Source organism: Garra rufa, unplaced genomic scaffold (assembly GCF_049309525.1).
Source record: "Garra rufa unplaced genomic scaffold, GarRuf1.0 hap1_unplaced_050, whole genome shotgun sequence".
NCBI classification, from domain to species: domain Eukaryota; kingdom Metazoa; phylum Chordata; class Actinopteri; order Cypriniformes; family Cyprinidae; genus Garra; species Garra rufa.
The window spans coordinates 1-21,285 of NW_027394325.1; the positions used below are offsets into that span (position 1 = coordinate 1).

Sequence of the window (21,285 nt, forward strand, 5' to 3'; positions counted from 1 at the left end):
CATTTTGTCTCTTTTTTTGTTGTCTCAAGTAATTCTCTTTGATTATTGTTTATTCTCTTTATTATTAAATATTTCAGGTTTGTTTTCAACCAGCAACGTAGTATTTTTTTTGTCAACAGTCTAGGTAAATAAAACAACCCAACGTGTTGGGTCAAAGATTTAACCCAACAATTTGGGTTAAAATAACCCAACGCTGGGTTTGTCCATATTTGACCCAGCGTTGGGTTACCAAAATAACCCAATTTGGGTTATTTTAACCCAGCGTTTTTTTAGAGTGTGTCTTTCATGTGAAATATCTTATTCAGGTCAGTGCTACATAAAAAATAACATGCATTTCGTATGATCCCTCTTATTTTGATCACATAATTAACATTTTGCAGATTCTACAAGGTGTATGTGAACCTTTGACCTCAACTCACGTTTATCATGTGAATATAACTCGTATTAAGCTAATTAAGATAAAAAATAAAATCAACATGCTTCAAAGTATTTATATATGTTCTTATAGTATTCTTATAGTTCTGAGCATACAGCATGTGAATATGTGAGTATAGAAAGAGCAATTGTGCAGTACGGGATAGGCAAATAGATTTGATGAGGGAGAGATAGGTCTTCCTGTGATGACAGTGCAGCGGTCTGCCAGTAGATAGAGGAAGTAGCCAGAAGTGGGCAGGCATTTGCAGTCACAAGTAAACTAAAGCAAACTGAAACACATTCATCAGTCTGGTTGTGAGCTACCAGTCCATGTGAACATCTGGGAGAGGATATTTTTTTGGGCTCTACCACCATGGTGAGTGCTCTTTCTGGTTTCATCCCTGAATTGTCATATATTTCATATATTTCTAACTTTATAGCATTTTTTTTTAGAGATACTGGTTCTGATAAATGTATAGTATAAAATCAGTTATTCTGTGCATAAATAGTCTTTCCTAGCACACTACGTTTATCTGATAGTTTGTCTACTTATTAACTCATGTTACTTTCATGTGTATGCTTTTAATTTCCATTATCATAGGCTTTGTTTGTTGAATTGATAAGTAAAAGATAATGCACACAAAATAGCATGCTATTAAAAATTTAATTTGCATTTGTTACAAAATTTCACAGAAATTCACAATCTAAAAATGCTTAAACTTCATCTAGAGAACATTTAGGGGATTTTTGCAAAATTAGATTGTGTAAAAAAAGATTGTGTAATGTTTGGCCAGTTTTTGCTTCACCGACACAACTCGGTTCCTCTTCATCTGAACACACACTTAAGTTTCTCTTAAATTCTTCGGCCATCTGGTTTCATTGCCTACACTGTAGACGCATCTTACCTTCAATGAATCGCTGAATGGCTGTGCCACAGACCAGTTTAATTTTACATCTGGTTTTGCTCGCTGTGGTCACAGATTCAGCTCAATAATACCACATTAACAAAGTGAAACCACTGTAGCACACCTGTCTCAAATCGCATCACAGTCACAATGTGGGATCTCCCAAATCACTTTCTCATGGTCATCTAAGGTTCTCCATAACCATCTGAGAATACACACAGAACATCGATTGGCTCTTTGTTAGGCACGTGTTAACGCATACAAGGTGTCATATTCAAAACACACATTACACAAATCATCCATCCAAAGAACGGAACTATGGACTTTTTGTGAGACTGCTTTGCATGTCGGGAGCCTTCAACAGTACAGCTGTTGTCAGCAGTAACAGCCATTAATAAATAAATAAAAAGGGACTCTCTTTTGATCTCGCTAGATGTTAGAACTCATTTTTAAATGCGTAAAAAAAGGAATGCTTTTTTATTACTATATAACATTTTAAGGTTATTTGTTTTAGACATACTATGGCAGTTACAAAGACAATGATCTATTTTACTTTTGGAGTAAAGAGAAAAAAATAGTATAAAAAAGGCTTCACAATATCACAAGTCAAGATTTCTTGGAGCAATACGATTCAATACAGCGTACTTTAAAGGAGAAGTTTACTTCCAGAACAAAAATTTACAGATCATTTACTGACCCCCTTGTCATCTAAGATGTTCATGTCTTTCTTTCTTCAGTCGTAAAGAAATTATGTTTTTTGAGGAAAATTGCCTTTTTTGTAAATGCCGTTTGATCTTTGCACATTCACTTTGTAAACACTGATTGGTATTTCTGCAGCAATGTAGGACAATTTTGAAGTTGGAGGAGAAAATAGGATGGGAGTTTTTCGACATACTCTATATTGAACCGGAGTACACAGAGTACACACAGAGCTAGACAAGACGAGTGTTTGAGGTTAGAAACTATATAAATTGTAGTTTTGTTTTTTTTAAATAACTGATTGTTTCACTAGATAAGACCCTTTTTCCTAGACTGGGATCGTTTAGAGCTCTTTGAAACTGCATTTTGGAAGTTTAAACTCACAGGCACCACAGACGTCCATTATATGGAGAGAAATCCTGAAATGTTTTCCTCAAAAACCATAATTTCTTTATGACTGAAGAAAGAAAGACATGAACATCTTGGATGAAAAGAGGATGAGTCTGTATCTGTAAATTTTTGTTCTGGAAGTGAACTTCTCCTTACAAACACTTATATACAAATATACACTTGTTTTGACAATTAACTGAATTACATTTACCTCTGACTCTGGGTCTTCACTCCAGCACAGCTGATTTTTCCATGACAGCCGCTTGATGTCAGTTGCACTGAACCTGAGGCCATGTCTGAGATTACATTGACATGCTCTTTGTGTGATCTCACTGCATTAGATAACAAACCATCAATCCAAGTGGCATCTGCAAACAAATGATGTCTCAAGGTTTTTAGTGCTTGTTCACACAAGCAGAGTAAATACAAGAGTAGTTTATTATGTTAAACTAACATTTGCAACTGGAAAACTCTAGCCAGAAATTATAGATTTTGAGCCTATCTGCTCCCAAGCATGGAACATTTATATACTGGTATTTTTATAAAAAAAAAATGTACACTAAAAAATGCTGGGTTGTTTCAACTCAAACTTGGGTAAAATACGGACAAACCCAACAGTTGGGTTAAAAAATGTAACTTAAAAATGTAACTTAAAAATTTAACGCAGTGGCTGGGTTTGAGCATATGTGACCCTGGACCACAAAACCTGTCGTAAGCAGCACAGGTATATTTGTAGAAATAGCCAAAAATACATTGTATGGGTCAAAATTATCGATTTTTCTTTTATGCCAAAAATCACTAGGATATTAAGTAAAGATCATGTTCCATGAAAATATTTTGTAAATTTCCTACCATAAATATATCACAACTTAATTTTTGTAATTAGTAATATGCATTGCAAAGAACTTAATTTGAACAACTTTAAATGCTCTCTCTCTCTCTCTCTCTCTCTCTCTCTCTCTATATATATATATATATATATATATATATATATATATATATATATATATATATATATATTTTGCACCCTCAGATTTCAGATTTTCAAATAATTTTATCTCAGCCAAATATTGTCCTATCCTAACAAACCCCACATCGATGGAAAGCGTATTTATTCAGCTTAAATATAAATATATACATCTCAATAAATAAAAAAACCCATATGACTGGTTTGTGCTCCAGTGTCACATATTTTTCCCCAATTTTGGGTTGAAACAACCCTGCACTTTTAAAAGTGTAAATAACAAATAATAATTTGTTAAAATATCTAAACTACTACAGACCCTGAGCTTTCAAGTTTGAGTTCTTTGTTTTGAGCTAAGATATCAAACTGTTACCATATGATTTTTGGATCATAAACTTCCCACTGTTTTTGTCATGCATGTGAATGGAGCAAAGTCTAATGTCACCACACCTAATACATTTTGTTTTTAGTTTAAACAGACTATTGTCTTACAATTTAAAACCTAACAAACTTCAAAGGTATGGTTTTACAGACATTTCCAGAAGCAATAACGTATCACATATGATTATTTTCTTTAAATAGGTTTGTTTTCTATCAGTAATATACATTGGGGAGTTTTTAGTTAATGTTTATTGCATTACATTAGTGTCGTGTGAGTCGTGTGAGTTAGCCTAACGGCATTTTGTCTTTGTGTTTATGACCCTCTGCATTGTCTATACTGTCCATGACAGGTTACTGACAATGAAATCGGATTTTCATACTTATGTAGATCACTAATTGAAACATTTACAGTTATAATTTGTAAAATACAAAAAAAAAAATAATAATAATTTGACAACCACAGCCTTTTTACTGTAAATTTAACAGTATGTTCTTACAGCGACACATACATACATTCATACATTTTTAAAAATGTGGCCTATAATGTCAATCCATATACTGAAGTGCTGCATGTGAAAAGTCTGCAGCACTGTTGTTTGTCAAGAGCATAGTGATATTGTAATTGGTTGACCAATGTTAGTTCCTGTGTCTAACAGTTTCTCTTTTTTGCTCAGTGAGTCAACAGCACAGTGTGTACCTCTGGGTCAGGCCAGTCACATTAGAAGCTAGTCCAGAGCTTATCAGCTCTTCCTGGTGAGAGGTCTGTCCTGATTCAAACACTTGTTACCAAGGGTGCGTCACACTAGTTGCCCAGAGTCTCTCGTGTATGGCTTTGTATCGCCAGACATGTTAACACTGGTCCAGAGGAGCTTGTTTCTCTGAAACCAAAGACATAAAGCCTTGAGGTATCTGGGTAAAACATCCTGGGAACACATCAGGAACACAGGCTATTGCAGACACCTAAATGACGTTTTTTTTTTCCAGAAAGAGATTTGCATCAAATTGCGTGAAATTTGAATGGCGAGCAGTTGGCAAACTGGCTTTAAAAGCTAAAGTTATGTTTTGGTTATAAAGTAACATTTCACTGTTTCCTGCATTTCACTGTGGCCTTCATACATCTATCACAAGTTATTTATATATACTAGAAAAAAGTATTTTCATTTCTTTTGTATATTAGTTCTACAATAGTGAGCGTAGCAACTTCCTGCTAGTTTGGTATGATAAATGCTCTCAGTTCCTGTGTGATCACAGACAGTTCTCATGCTCAGTGCAGTTGACTACAAACCGCTTTGATAGAAAAATCAAGTGTGCTAAGTTCTAGTGAAGACCCAGAATCAGAGGTAAAAGACATTTTTTAGATATCTTTTAACTTGAAATGTGACTTAAATGTCAAATATCTCTGTTGTTTACTAGATATATTACAGATAGTTCCGTTGTCTAAGTAATGAACATAAATATGATAAATCCTTGTACAGAGTTAGTCGACAGTTCAACAAAAATTTCTGAACCCTAATTCAAAAATATAAACAGAATAGACATTCAATAAGACACTGAAAGTATGTAAACCTGAGTTTTAGTATTTTATACTGCTATGATGTCAAGTTTGTAGTATTATTCCCAGTATTATTCATATTGTGTTAAATTTACTTTTTCAATATTTTTAGTGTGAAAAGATTATATTGGTTTTTGGTGTTAGTTTGTACATTTGCCAACAAACTCTAGGCATGCTTGTCAATGAACAATGTGAACAAGATAAACAGTTATGATACAATTTATTTACATTTAAATTCCAAATGAACTCTTACCGTAACGCTCCATGGTAGTCACAAAGTCTGTTTCGGTTATGAGCTGTTGAGGCCTATAGGAAGGAAAACCCTGAAAGAGATTTACAAAACACTGTTACCCAACTGAACCATGCAATTGCGATTGAAAAAAACAACATATGCTGGTTAGATATGTTTTGAAGCATGGCAGCTGGTTTGAGCTTGTTTAAGCTGGTCCTTTGTTGGTTATTAGCTGGTTTAAGTGGGTCCTGAGCTAGTTATAAGCTGGTAATGAACTGGTTTAAGCTGGTTAGTGCTGGTCCTAAACAACCAGCTTAAACCAGCTCATGACCAACTAAGGAACCAGCTTAAACCAGCTGGCATGCTTCAAAACATACCTTACCAGCCTATGCTGTTTTTTTCAACAGGGAATGTAACAGACTAGTTTTGGTCATGAAATCTGTGCGACTAAATGTGACCCTGGACCACAAAACCAGTTATAGGGTCAAATATTTTGAAACTGAGTTGTATGCATCACCTAAAAGTCGAAAAAATAAGCTTTAGGATATGACAATATTTGGCCGAGATACAACTTTTTTCAAATCTGGAATCTGAGGGTGAAAATCACCTTTTAAAGCTGTCCAAATTAAGTTCTTAGCAATGCATATTACTAATTTCAAAATTCAGTTTTAATATATTTATGGTAGGAAATTTACAGAATATCTCCATGGAACATGATCTTTAATTAATATCCTAATGATTTTTTGCCATAAAAGAAAAATGTATCATTTTGACCCACGCAATGTATTTTTGGCTATTGCTACAAATATACCCATGCTACTTAAGACTTTTGTGGTCCAGGGTCACAAATATATGTTTTGTCCCAGTTTTGGCTTCTAACGCTCATGGTGGTGCACTTTCATCTGCTTTCTTTGTCGTTTTTTGCTCTCAAACAATATGGTACCGAGGTCATGGTTTTTGAATGTAATGTCAATAGCTTTGAATAAAAGCGTCATAAAATACATCAATTTAAATGTAACAAAACCTGATGCATACTAGTAATCACTCAAAGATAAAAGCTAAACCAGAAGGACGAGAACACGAATAGGGATGTAAACACTATGCCCAGGTTTGTCTTGGTTCCTCAAACTTTGACTTTCAATCTTTGCAGGACAACAAGTCCGACGTGAAAGCTATCATGGCTCGCTTCCAAGCAGGAAGTGTATCTACAGAAGGGGCTCCAGGTATTCGTCCAAAACCACCTGTCCAACCCACCTTGTCTTCAGGCCCGGTGCCTGCTAAGAAGCCTGTTCTTGAATCTAGCCTATCCAGTGGAACTACTACCTCAACTGTCCCTAAACCTAAGAGCACAGTCAACACAGCTAGAAGCGCTCCAGACATGCATGAACCTCCAAAGTTAAAAGCTTTTGGGACTAGGTTTGAAAACACACAAGAGAACAACAAAGTCAACTTTAAACTTCCCGTCAAACCCAAACCACCAGACTCGTCCCTGGACCCTGAGACTCCAAAGGCCCCATTCCCCAAGGTACCACTACAAAAACCTCCCTCAAGCATCATGGCGAATGATCCAAAGGTGATGAGCCCGAAGCTAATGGCTTCTACAGCAAAACCACCTTGGGTCAAAGAAGTCCCGAAAGCTGAAGACAACGGCACAAGCCCTAATCCCACTCCTCCAAAAATGCCTTTAGCACCCAAACCGAAAAGCACCATGGCTAAGCTACGCCAGCAGCCGGAGGAAAGCAGCAACGTGGAGCCTGCTGTAAAACCTTCCTCAGTATCTCATGTGAAACCATCAAGTTTCCGTGTTAAAAATAGCTTTAACAAACTAGAGGAAGGTGTTAAAGAAGGTGCTAAAGTACCAAGTGCCATTGAGCCAGTCTCAAAGCCCGTAGCACCTAATAAACCCAACTTTCCAAGAAAATCATCTGGGCCTCCAGTACAGGCAGCCAACGATGATCCTTCAGCTCCCAAGAAGAAACCTTTACCCAATAGCTACGCTCTGGGCACTGCTCCAGCCAAACCCAACAGACCACCCAAGGTCAACCTTGAGAAGTTCAAGAAGGGCTCCGAGGCTACAACCGAGAGTAAGTACTGCCTGTCTAGCACAAAAGGCACAAGCTTTCTTTACAGCAGCATCTGAGGTAACAAAACAATAGGCAGTAAACACTTCATCAGTTACATCAAAGCCACAAAGACTTGTACGCAAAAGAGCCACTGCTCATTCTCAAGCACAGAAGAGTAGACTTTAGGCCAAAGTGGTTTCCGTGGTTTTACTTGTGACAGCTCTGAGACGGTTAGCAAGCACGCACAATAAAACAAGCACCATAAAGTCATAAAGACGAGAAACTGTGAGCAGATGCTTATCTTAGTCAGTAATTTATGTTCAAATGAGGAACATCACATGACTGTACTGAAAGGTTAGATACTGTTAATTTATGCACTTTGACATACTGCAGCAAACTTGTTTTTAATCTTTATTGTTTATTGTATTTTAGTTAACACACAATACACTATCAAGCATCTGAACCGGCATCAGAGCACACCATCGTGAAATGAACATTCAGGTGCATCTGGTATCAGCAATAACAACATATTGGAAATTCAAGATTTCCTGCATGCGCTGAGCTAACTTCCTTATTTGAGTTTCTCTTTTCACTTGAGAGCTGAAGTCAGTGAAAAAAAAAACAGGGAAGCTAATTTAAAATGGGAACATAGTTTTAAAGATAGCTTTCATTTTTAACTTGTGATAATCGTGAGATCATGTACAGTACAGGACCAGGTTTTGCTCTTTGCACCATAAAAAAAGATCTAATGATTTAACTGTGGTCAAAGCTTCATAATTCTCTGTAATTTATTTTTCTTCACCCTGAAAATAAAAATTAATACGTCATGTTGATACAACCCCGCATGACCTTTTAACTGTGTTCTGAGGGTGAGTAAATGATGACAATTTGGGTGAACTGGTCATGAGGTCAACTGTTTTCCTGCAGGTTCTGGACCAAAGAATGTAACTCCCCCTCCCCCACCCGCCTCTCACCCCAGTAGTCAGGCACCTCCGCCCCTGCCCTCGCAACACTTACGTCCCAACCTGCCCCCACGACCTCCAGGACCTATGTGAGTAACACAGAAATGCCTTGCTTAGCACTGTGACCAAATGTTCACCGTTTTTTAACATCTGAATTTGTTGATAATTCACCATCTCATTTCTGTCCGCAGAACTCAAGATGAAAATTATGATGATGTGGATAGCTTTAGAATGGGTAAGACCTACCTATTTGTTATTGAATGGGAGTCATTTTAAAACCAATACCTGATAATTACAGTTGAGGTCAAAACTTTACACCCTCCTTTCAGAATCTGTAAAATGTAATTTAGTACTGACCTGAATAAGTCATTTCACATAAAAGATGTTTACACATAGTCCACAAGAGAAAATAATAATTGAATTTATAAAAATGACCCAGTTCAAAAGTTCACATCCCCTTGATTCTTATTACTGTGTTGTAACCTGAATGATCCACAGCTGTATTTTTTTGTTTGTTTTGTTTTTAGTGATAGTTGTTCATGAGTCCCTTGTTTGTCCTGAACAGTTAAACTGCCCACCGTTCCTCAGAAAAATCCTTTAGGTCCCACACATTTTTTGTTAGTTTTTTTTAAGCATTTTTGTGTATTTTAACCCTTTCCAACAATGACTGTATGATTATGAAATCCATCTTTTCACACTGAGAACAACTCAGGGACTCATATGCAACTATTACAAAAGGTTCAAACACTTATTGATGCTACAGAAGGAAAAGCCAGGGGGTGAAAACTTTTTTTAACAGAATGGAGATGTGTTTTTCCTATTTTGCCTAAATATCATATTCTTTTCATTTAGTACCGGCCTTCAAAGGCTACAGAAGATGTTACTTGTTACATGTTTCCCAGAAGACAAAAAAAAAAAAAAGTTAAATTTACCCTGATTTACAAATTCAAAATGTTTTAACTTTTATTAAGTTAAGTTATTTAGGTTAAAAACAGTTGCACTAAATATTTTTTTGTCAAAAAAGTGCTAATTTTTAATAAAAAAATAGTTAAAACAGACAGTGTGTGTACACAGCCACCCTATAATGATAAAAATATACCCATTTTTTTTTATCCATGTAAATAATAACCCCTTTCTTAAATCAAGCCATTCTTAAATTCTTTGCTGTGTGGCGTCACACAGACCAAGGCAGTTCCCACAGTTGTTGATTGACACATTTAGACCCCTTAGACCCCTGAGTAAGCCATAAACAGTCCGCCATTGTCTCAATGAGCAGGGGAAGAGAAGACTGTCTCCTAAGCGATTGAGGTGTTCTGTTGTCGGATGTAATAATGAACATAGAAGTCGCCGCTGAAGACACAAAAAAATACATTCGTTTTATACTTTCTGTGAATATAAGGTAAAAAGGGTGTTCATAAATCCAAAAGTATGCAAATTATGCTGCTGTGGTGCGAAATCTATAAAACGGTGCTCTTTGGTTACGGGATTCTTTTATGTCCCCAAAATTTTTATCGACTCAAAAATCTTGTGGAAAAAATATAAAAAGCCTTTATTAACATGGCTTTAACATTAAAAACAGCAAACGAGCACCGACACATTGCGGCTAACTTGCCTTTATCAGGGTGTTAAAAAGGGTGTTATTTTCACTATAAATGAGAATTTTTAACCAAAGTATGTTATAGACTTTTATTAAGATCCTAAAGAATCATATCATATCAACTTGCGGAAAATTGGCATGCGATGACCCCTTCAAAATTGATAAAAGCAATAGGTTATCAAATTCAATTAATAAACTAATTTTAAATCTTTTTTTCTCCCTATTTCTCATTACAGAACATAAAAACGAGGTAAGAAACTTACTAAAGGCATACAGATATATTTTTTAGAAAGTTTGTTGTGAGCTGTCTCATGTCTCACCCCTTTTAGGGAAGTGGAAGTGATGGTGAGATATATGAGGATCTTGATGATAGTAGGTAAGATGCTTTAAGCATAGTGGCCATCTCACCCACCTGGAACAGAGTGATACACACAGTGTTTACATGTGTTTTGGGCTAATAATTGGCTTACGGTTTGCTTTACCACAGGTCTGCTGCAGAGGCAAGTCAACCGCAGAAAAAGCAAGAAAAAGAAGTTAAAAATCAAAAAGACCGTGAGAAAAAAGAGAAAGAAGCAATTAAGAAGTTTAAAGTAAGTAAAGCTATATTTAGCACTTATTACCAACCAGCTATTGAGGTTTGCTCTGGTGATTATGAAGTATTGTTTACCTGGTTTGTTCTTTCCTCAGATAACACCGCCCCTGCAAGTTATTCATCAGGTAAAAGCTAAAGCTGACTGCAAGGGTGGGAAACATGACCTCTCCATAAAGAGGGGCGAGTCAGTTGATATCATTCGAATCACTGACAATCCAGAGGGTAAATGGTTGGGCCGGAGTCAAGATGGATCATGTAAGAGTTCACACTGTAAAACAAAAAATATATATATATTTGATGTGAACTGGTCACTGATCACCTGAGAAAAGATTCATTTGTAGTCATTTCTCTGTATTTCAGTTGGCTATGTTAAAACGGAAATGGTTGAGATCGACTTCAGCGTCTTGAAGAATCAAGGCCTGTCTCTTCCTCATAGCTTGGAAAGTGAAGAGGTGTACGATGACGTAGAATCTATGGAAGATCACGGGTAAGAGCCTGTAACACTTCCTAACAAAAGTTAATTTCAACACATTTAAATTGATTCTGCACAATTCCAAAGAGTTCCCCTAATAACTAATAATGAGAAAAGGCAGATTTGATCTGGATGGCATTTTAAACACTTTTCTAGACTCTTATCCAGTCTAGAAATAGTAACAAAGTCTTTTTTTTAGAAATTACAAAGCAAATACTGCTGTTCACATTTATATGACAATTTATATTTCTCCTTAATATTTCAGGAATATGAATGGGCAGCGGAGTAAGTTTTAACATAACTAATCCTTTTTCAACTTACTGACTGTAAAGTTTAAGTTTAATATTTTAAGTTTCATTTTGAGATGCAATACTTGAACAAGTCTGCCCTCTGCTGTTTATAGTTGTTTTACCTCCACCGCCAGATGATGATTTGTACGATGATATACCTGAATCCAATCTTAATCCAAACAGGTAAAATAAGAAAAAAATATATAATATAATATAATACTATTAGCGTACTGTGTGCATTATATGTGTGTGCCTGTATTCCTGGCTTTGTTGTTTGGCCAATTTTATGGATTTTGGATCTGTCTCACCCATACTACGTTCCTCTGAAACCATAGCATTGGAGATCCCAGGCCTTTCTTAAAAACACGCAACTTCTTGGAAATGCTCAAAAGCTCGGTTGAGAGGAGAAAAAGCCAAGTCCACAATAACGAGTAATTTTTACATTAGTAAGATGGAATCAGAAACAGTGTTACTTTTCAATGACGAATCACAGCTGCATTTACAAAGCAAACTGATTAATTGTTCGTTTCACAATTAATCCAATCTGTGTGAAAAATGGCAAAAAGCACCTTCAAGAAAATTCTTCTGAGCTTCCTGTTATTAGTGCTTTTCTAATCTTTTCTAACCATAACCATATGCAATGTGGATGATTTACAATTGCTTTGTCCCTTTTCCAAGGCTTCAACCTTCTTTGATTTCCTCAGAGAAAAAGATTTAACTGTAAATTAAATTTGGCTTTTCCCCATACAATTATCTTAAATATTTATATACTTCTAACTATCTGTTTCAGCATTGCTCCCCCTCCACAATTTACACATGAAGGTAATTAAGTTAAAAAATCATTTGATTCATACAACACACCCTCAAATTAACTATGAAACCCACTGTGAAATCTTTTGTTTTCAAATGTCTTCATTCAACACAGACCCTCCTCAAGACATATATGATGATGTGGATGCATTCCCTCCCACTCCATCACCTAGCAGGTAAACCAATGTTACATTATCACTTCTAGAATAAAACATTCCTGATAATTTACTCACCCCATGTCATCCAAGATGTTCAGATATTTCTGTCTTCCAGAATTTTTCTCCATATAGTGGACTTCAGTGGTGTCCAATGGGTTGAAGGTCCAAATTGCAGTTTCAGTCCAGCTTCAAATAGCTCTACATGATCCCATCCATGGAATAAGGGTCTTATCTAACGTAACAATGTGTAATTTTCTATAAAAAAAATTACGCATTACGTAATCACGCATGAATGACGTAGGCGAAAGTACCGATCCAGAAGTTACAAAGCGAACGCGCAAAGAAAGTCAAATGAGAAATGAGATTGAGTTTTTCGCCTTACCTTTTTGAGCCGAAGCAGGGCTCGACATTAACGCTTGTCCTAGAGCAAGATGTGCATTTACGGTTAAAAAGTATATACTTTTTTTTTTTTTTTTAGAAAATGACAGAACGTTTTGCTTGATAAGACCATTATTCCTTGTCTGGGGTTGTGTAGAGCCCTTTGAAGATGCATTGAAACTGCAATTTTTGTCCTTCAATCCATTGGTTCCCACTAAAATCCTGGAATGTTTTCCTCAAAAACCCAGTGGTTACAAAGCGAACGCGCAAAGAAAGTCAAACGAGAAATGAGATGGAGTTTTTCGCCTTACCTTACCTTTTTAAACCGAAGCAGGGCTCGACATTAACGCTTGTCTTAGTGCAAGATGTGCATTTATGGTTAAAAAGTATATACATTTTTATTTTTTTAGAAAATGACAGAACGTTTCGCTTGATAAGACCATTATTCCTTGGCTGGGATTGTGTAGAGCCCTTTGAAGATGCATTGAAACTGCAATTTTTGTCCTTCAATCCATTGGTTCCCACTAAAATCCTGGAATGTTTTCCTCAAAAACCCATTGGTTACAAAGCGAACGCGCAAAGAAAGTCAAACGAGAAATGAGATGGAGTTTTTCGCCTTACCTTACCTTTTTAAACCGAAGCAGGGCTCGACATTAACGCTTGTCTTAGTGCAAGATGTGCATTTATGGTTAAAAAGTATATACATTTTTATTTTTTTAGAGAATGAAAGAACGTTTCGCTTGATAAGACCCTTATTCCTTGGCTGGGACTGTGTAGAGCCCTTTGAAGATGCATTGAAACTGCAATTTTTGTCCTTCAATCCATTGGTTCCCACTAAAATCCAGGAATGTTTTCCTCAAAAACCCAGTGGTTACAAAGCGAACGTGCAAAGAAAGTCAAACGAGAAATGAGATGGAGTTTTTCGCCTTACCTTACCTTTTTAAACCGAAGCAGGGCTCGACATTAACGCTTGTCTTAGTGCAAGATGTGCATTTACGGTTAAAAAGTATATACATTTTTATTTTTTTAGAAAATGACTGAACGTTTCGCTTGATAAGACCCTTATTCCTTGGCTGGGACTGTGTAGAGCCCTTTGAAGATGCATTGAAACTGCAATTTTTGTCCTTCAATCCATTGGTTCCCACTAAAATCCAGGAATGTTTTCCTCAAAAACCCAGTGGTTACACAGCGAACGTGCAAAGAAAGTCAAACGAGAAATGAGATGGAGTTTTTCGCCTTACCTTACCTTTTTAAACCGAAGCAGGGCTCGACATTAACGCTTGTCTTAGTGCAAGATCTGCATTTATGGTTAAAAAGTATATACATTTTTATTTTTTTAGAGAATGACAGAACGTTTCGCTTGATAAGACCCTTATTCCTTGGCTGGGACTGTGTAGAGCCCTTTGAAGATGCATTGAAACTGCAATTTTTGTCCTTCAATCCATTGGTTCCCACTAAAATCCAGGAATGTTTTCCTCAAAAACCCAGTGGTTACAAAGCGAATGCGCAGAGAAAGTCAAACGAGAAATGAGATGGAGTTTTCCGCCTTACTTTACCCTTTTGAACCGAAGCAGGGCTCGACATCAACGCTTGTCCTAGTGCAAGATGTGCATTTACGGTTAAAAAGTATATACATTTTTATTTTTTTAGAAAATGACTGAACGTTTCGCTTGATAAGACCATTATTCCTTGGCTGGGATTGTGTAGAGCCCTTTGAAGATGCATTGAAACTGCAATTTTTGTCCTTCAATCCATTGGTTCCCACTAAAATCCTGGAATGTTTTCCTCAAAAACCCAGTGGTTACAAAGCGAACGCGCAAAGAAAGTCAAACGAGAAATGAGATGGAGTTTTTCGCCTTACCTTACCTTTTTAAACCGAAGCAGGGCTCGACATTAACGCTTGTCCTAGTGCAAGATGTGCATTTACGGTTAAAAAGTATATACATTTTTATTTTTTTAGAAAATGACTGAACGTTTCGCTTGATAAGACCCTTATTCCTTGGCTGGGATTGTGTAGAGCCCTTTGAAGATGCATTGAAACTGCAATTTTTGTCCTTCAATCCATTGGTTCCCACTAAAATCCTGGAATGTTTTCCTCAAAAACCCAGTGGTTACAAAGCGAACGCGCAAAGAAAGTCAAACGAGAAATGAGATGGAGTTTTTCGCAGTACCCTTTTGAACCGAAGCAGGGCTCGACATCAACGCTTGTCTTAGTGCAAGATGTGCATTTACGGTTAAGAAGTATATACATTTTAATTTTTTTAGAAAATGACCGAACGTTTCGCCTGATAAGACCCTTATTCCTTGGCTGGGACTGTGTAGAGCCCTTTGAAGATGCATTGAAACTGCAATTTTTGTCCTTCAATCCATTGGTTCCCACTAAAATCCAGGAATGTTTTCCTCAAAAACCCAGTGGTTACAAAGCGAATGCGCAGAGAAAGTCAAACGAGAAATGAGATGGAGTTTTCCGCCTTACTTTACCCTTTTGAACCGAAGCAGGGCTCGACATCAACGCTTGTCCTAGTGCAAGATGTGCATTTACGGTTAAAAAGTATATACATTTTTATTTTTTTAGAAAATGACTGAACGTTTCGCTTGATAAGACCCTTATTCCTTGGCTGGGATTGTGTAGAGCCCTTTGAAGATGCATTGAAACTGCAATTTTTGTCCTTCAATCCATTGGTTCCCACTAAAATCCAGGAATGTTTTCCTCAAAAACCTAGTGGTTACAAAGCGAATGCGCAAAGAAAGTCAAACGAGAAATGAGATGGAGTTTTCCGCCTTACCTTACCTTTTTAAACCGAAGCAGGGCTCGACATTAACGCTTGTCCTAGTGCAAGATGTGCATTTACGGTTAAAAAGTATATACATTTTTATTTTTTTAGAAAATGACTGAACGTTTCGCTTGATAAGACCATTATTCCTTGGCTGGGATTGTGTAGAGCCCTTTGAAGATGCATTGAAACTGCAATTTTTGTCCTTCAATCCATTGGTTCCCACTAAAATCCTGGAATGTTTTCCTCAAAAACCCAGTGGTTACAAAGCGAACGCGCAAAGAAAGTCAAACGAGAAATGAGATGGAGTTTTTCGCCTTACCTTACCTTTTTAAACCGAAGCAGGGCTCGACATTAACGCTTGTCCTAGTGCAAGATGTGCATTTACGGTTAAAAAGTATATACATTTTTATTTTTTTAGAAAATGACTGAACGTTTCGCTTGATAAGACCCTTATTCCTTGGCTGGGATTGTGTAGAGCCCTTTGAAGATGCATTGAAACTGCAATTTTTGTCCTTCAATCCATTGGTTCCCACTAAAATCCTGGAATGTTTTCCTCAAAAACCCAGTGGTTACAAAGCGAACGCGCAAAGAAAGTCAAACGAGAAATGAGATGGAGTTTTTCGCAGTACCCTTTTGAACCGAAGCAGGGCTCGACATCAACGCTTGTCTTAGTGCAAGATGTGCATTTACGGTTAAGAAGTATATACATTTTAATTTTTTTAGAAAATGACCGAACGTTTCGCCTGATAAGACCCTTATTCCTTGGCTGGGACTGTGTAGAGCCCTTTGAAGATGCATTGAAACTGCAATTTTTGTCCTTCAATCCATTGGTTCCCACTAAAATCCAGGAATGTTTTCCTCAAAAACCCAGTGGTTACAAAGCGAATGCGCAGAGAAAGTCAAACGAGAAATGAGATGGAGTTTTCCGCCTTACTTTACCCTTTTGAACCGAAGCAGGGCTCGACATCAACGCTTGTCCTAGTGCAAGATGTGCATTTACGGTTAAAAAGTATATACATTTTTATTTTTTTAGAAAATGACTGAACGTTTCGCTTGATAAGACCCTTATTCCTTGGCTGGGATTGTGTAGAGCCCTTTGAAGATGCATTGAAACTGCAATTTTTGTCCTTCAATCCATTGGTTCCCACTAAAATCCAGGAATGTTTTCCTCAAAAACCTAGTGGTTACAAAGCGAATGCGCAAAGAAAGTCAAACGAGAAATGAGATGGAGTTTTCCGCCTTACCTTACCTTTTTAAACCGAAGCAGGGCTCGACATTAACGCTTGTCCTAGTGCAAGATGTGCATTTACGGTTAAAAAGTATATACATTTTTATTTTTTTAGAAAATGACTGAACGTTTCGCTTGATAAGACCATTATTCCTTGGCTGGGATTGTGTAGAGCCCTTTGAAGATGCATTGAAACTGCAATTTTTGTCCTTCAATCCATTGGTTCCCACTAAAATCCTGGAATGTTTTCCTCAAAAACCCAGTGGTTACAAAGCGAACGCGCAAAGAAAGTCAAACGAGAAATGAGATGGAGTTTTTCGCCTTACCTTACCTTTTTAAACCGAAGCAGGGCTCGACATTAACGCTTGTCCTAGTGCAAGATGTGCATTTACGGTTAAAAAGTATATACATTTTTATTTTTTTAGAAAATGACTGAACGTTTCGCTTGATAAGACCCTTATTCCTTGGCTGGGATTGTGTAGAGCCCTTTGAAGATGCATTGAAACTGCAATTTTTGTCCTTCAATCCATTGGTTCCCACTAAAATCCTGGAATGTTTTCCTCAAAAACCCAGTGGTTACAAAGCGAACGCGCAAAGAAAGTCAAACGAGAAATGAGATGGAGTTTTTCGCAGTACCCTTTTGAACCGAAGCAGGGCTCGACATCAACGCTTGTCTTAGTGCAAGATGTGCATTTACGGTTAAGAAGTATATACATTTTAATTTTTTTAGAAAATGACCGAACGTTTCGCCTGATAAGACCCTTATTCCTTGGCTGGGACTGTGTAGAGCCCTTTGAAGATGCATTGAAACTGCAATTTTTGTCCTTCAATCCATTGGTTCCCACTAAAATCCAGGAATGTTTTCCTCAAAAACCCAGTGGTTACAAAGCGAATGCGCAGAGAAAGTCAAACGAGAAATGAGATGGAGTTTTCCGCCTTACTTTACCCTTTTGAACCGAAGCAGGGCTCGACATCAACGCTTGTCCTAGTGCAAGATGTGCATTTACGGTTAAAAAGTATATACATTTTTATTTTTTTAGAAAATGACTGAACGTTTCGCTTGATAAGACCCTTATTCCTTGGCTGGGATTGTGTAGAGCCCTTTGAAGATGCATTGAAACTGCAATTTTTGTCCTTCAATCCATTGGTTCCCACTAAAATCCAGGAATGTTTTCCTCAAAAACCTAGTGGTTACAAAGCGAATGCGCAAAGAAAGTCAAACGAGAAATGAGATGGAGTTTTCCGCCTTACCTTACCTTTTTAAACCGAAGCAGGGCTCGACATTAACGCTTGTCCTAGTGCAAGATGTGCATTTACGGTTAAAAAGTATATACATTTTTATTTTTTTAGAAAATGACTGAACGTTTCGCTTGATAAGACCCTTATTCCTTGGCTGGGATTGTGTAGAGCCCTTTGAAGATGCATTGAAACTGCAATTTTTGTCCTTCAATCCATTGGTTCCCACTAAAATCCAGGAATGTTTTCCTCAAAAACCCAGTGGTTACAAAGCGAACGTGCAAAGAAAGTCAAACGAGAAATGAGATGGAGTTTTTCGCCTTACCTTACCTTTTTAAACCGAAGCAGGGCTCGACATTAACGCTTGTCTTAGTGCAAGATGTGCATTTATGGTTAAAAAGTATATACATTTTTATTTTTTTAGAGAATGAAAGAACGTTTCGCTTGATAAGACCCTTATTCCTTGGCTGGGACTGTGTAGAGCCCTTTGAAGATGCATTGAAACTGCAATTTTTGTCCTTCAATCCATTGGTTCCCACTAAAATCCAGGAATGTTTTCCTCAAAAACCCAGTGGTTACAAAGCGAACGTGCAAAGAAAGTCAAACGAGAAATGAGATGGAGTTTTTCGCCTTACCTTTTTGAACCGAAGCAGGGCTCGACATTAACGCTTGTCTTAGTGCAAGATGTGCATTTACGGTTAAAAAGTATATACATTTTTATTTTTTTAGAAAATGACAGAACGTTTCGCTTGATAAGACCATTATTCCTTGGCTGGGATTGTGTAGAGCCCTTTGAAGATGCATTGAAACTGCAATTTTTGTCCTTCAATCCATTGGTTCCCACTAAAATCCTGGAATGTTTTCCTCAAAAACCCATTGGTTACAAAGCGAACGCGCAAAGAAAGTCAAACGAGAAATGAGATGGAGTTTTTCGCCTTACCTTTTTGAACCGAAGCAGGGCTCGACATCAACGCTTGTCTTCTAAAAATCCTAGAATGTTTTCCTCAAAAACCTTAATTTCTTTGCAACTGTAAAAAGAAAGAAATTAACATCTTGGATTACATGGGGGTGAAAGGTCTTGAAGTGAACTTATCCTTTAAGTTCTTTACCATTACTGTTGTCAAACAAGATGGCATAAAGAATATGAAAGAAAATGAAAGAATATCAAACTTTTAAAATGTACTACTCTATATTAGCATATTTAAATCAGCAATATTTCAATATTTCATCATCACAGCCTGCCTCCAATGAAATCTAAGACGACCAAAGTGCATGAGGACCCAAAAAAGCAAAAGAAGTTTGAGAAAGAAGAAAAGGAATTTAGAAAAAAGTTTAAGGTGCGTATGAAATAATTGTATGGCCTGTCAACACAGAGTGCTGTCTAGATTGAATTTATAAGCAAACACTTTGGCATTTACTTCACCAGTACGATGGGGAGATTCAGGTACTTCATCAAGCAACAATTGCCACCACTAAGAAGGGAAGTGGGAAAGACTTGGCTGTACAAGCTGGGGAGACTGTGGATGTCATCAACAAATCTGACCCTGACAAATTCATCTGTAGGAACAAGGAGGGCAAATGTAAGTGACATTATATGTGACTCCAAATGAGAGTTGATCTAAACCAGCACGAAATTTAGTAATGATGACATTGTAAAATTTACTTTTCAGTTGGATATGTCCAACTCAGCAACATCCAAACAGAGTAAGTTACTCTGAAATGTTTTTTGTAAACTGTTTTTATTAATGTGTAAACGTGCAAAACTAACTTTTTACATTTTATTTACATAGTGATGAGGTCTATGATGACATTGGAGATGGTATGTAGAAAAATCATATTATGTTATATGTTAAAAAATGTAATGTAATTTAAAATTCGAAGAATGATGGCAATATTATTATCTTTACAGACTGTATCTACGATAACGACTGAAGATCTCACACCACCATCATCTCATCTTCTGGTGCAGCTTCTTATTTCTGGCTCTGTTTGTCTTCTTGACTGTTGATGTTGAGTGTATTTATTGTATAGACACATGTAGTATTAGGTTGAAATAAACAGCCTATACCTTCATGATAACGTAGTTACCTTGCCTCAGTAAACATAAATGGCTTCATGTCCAAATTGGCCACAACATACAGTTTTCCAAAGACTTTTACTTTCTTTTTCCTGTCATGTGTGTGAAAACTAACCTCTGAAACTAATTCTAAGACATGTTTTTGTTCCTGAGTGAAAGGCAGTATTTTGTAACCGCTCTTAATTTGCTCATTTACTTGTTGTGTTTTTGTAAATATTACACTGCAAAAGACTCAACTGTTTTCATCACTTGCTAATAAATGTATACATTTGCATCACTTTGAAATTCAGCATGCTAATTACGTTGATTAAACAATGTTTACATCTATGTTCACTTGATTTAAGTAGACGGGAAAAGGCTTCAGAAATGTACCATTTAATGTTGTCTCATACTTTAGATATCTTCTCATATCTTTTTACAAATTCATTGCCATAATTTGTCATTATGTAAAAAATACCTCACCTTTAAAGCATGTGATTGGCCGAGGAAAAGCAAAAAAAATGTGCTGGTAATTTTTCGTCATTGAAATTGTATACATAATCAAATAGTAGAGATAAATATGCCCACCAGGACAAGATAGACTTCCCTATTAAATAATATAGGCCCGGTTTCACAGACACGGCTTACGCTAAACCAGGATTAGGCCATTGTTTGATTAGGACATTTAAGTCATTTTTATAAACATGTTCAAAAAAAATGTTACCGTGTGCATCTTGAGACAAAACAAAGGCACTGATAGAAACACAAATGTTTCTTGTCCCAGAACAAGATTCTTGCTCTGGAAATCCTGGTTTAGTTTGGCCAACCACAAACACCTTTTGTTCCTCAGACAGTTTTTTGCTCTCTTCTCCTTGATTTGTTGCAACTTTTGTCAGTCTATAAATGTCTTTTATGGTCCGACCGATTAGTACAGCCCAAAACATGACATTTTCAGCAGCAATAATTTAGCAAAATTTGCGAGTTTTGTTCAGATGAGTGGCATTGTTTACGTTCAGTCCCTCCAATATGTTTGGCCATTTGGCAAAAGTGTAATGTTATGAGGAAGAAAGGAAACAACAGTACAACAACATGGAAACCAGCCTTTATATTTGGTGTTTCTGTGGTCCTA

At 36.8% G+C, this 21,285-nt stretch overlaps 1 protein-coding gene across 2 annotated transcripts; it reads left to right on the plus strand.

The window, feature by feature from the left end:
• The first annotated feature begins 659 nt into the window (after window positions 1-659).
• On the plus strand, window positions 660-20,454 carry LOC141315910 (FYN-binding protein 1-like). Of its 2 annotated transcripts, none has more exons than XM_073832746.1 (19): window positions 660-790; window positions 6,688-7,621; window positions 8,528-8,651; window positions 8,754-8,797; window positions 10,396-10,409; window positions 10,489-10,535; window positions 10,647-10,749; window positions 10,847-11,006; window positions 11,112-11,238; window positions 11,489-11,508; window positions 11,627-11,696; window positions 11,849-11,944; window positions 12,304-12,335; window positions 12,439-12,499; window positions 19,338-19,437; window positions 19,527-19,680; window positions 19,771-19,804; window positions 19,891-19,919; window positions 20,010-20,454. In XM_073832746.1, the coding sequence occupies exons 1-19, from the start codon at window positions 788-790 to the stop codon at window positions 20,030-20,032; spliced, it is 2,175 nt and encodes a 724-aa protein (XP_073688847.1). In that variant the 5' UTR covers window positions 660-787; the 3' UTR covers window positions 20,033-20,454. The 2 variants fall into 2 exon arrangements, with proteins under 2 accessions (XP_073688847.1, XP_073688848.1); XM_073832747.1 differs by lacking the exon at window positions 660-790 and adding an exon at window positions 5,016-5,093.
• Window positions 20,455-21,285: the final 831 nt, after the last annotated feature.

Bases quoted from the DNA above. Each gene is read 5' to 3' on its own strand.
- LOC141315910 (XM_073832746.1), top strand. The intron at 11,945-12,303 runs GTAATTTTTACA...TATCTGTTTCAG, and splicing joins AGCCAAGTCCACAATAACGA to CATTGCTCCCCCTCCACAAT. The intron at 12,336-12,438 runs GTAATTAAGTTA...CATTCAACACAG, and splicing joins TCCACAATTTACACATGAAG to ACCCTCCTCAAGACATATAT.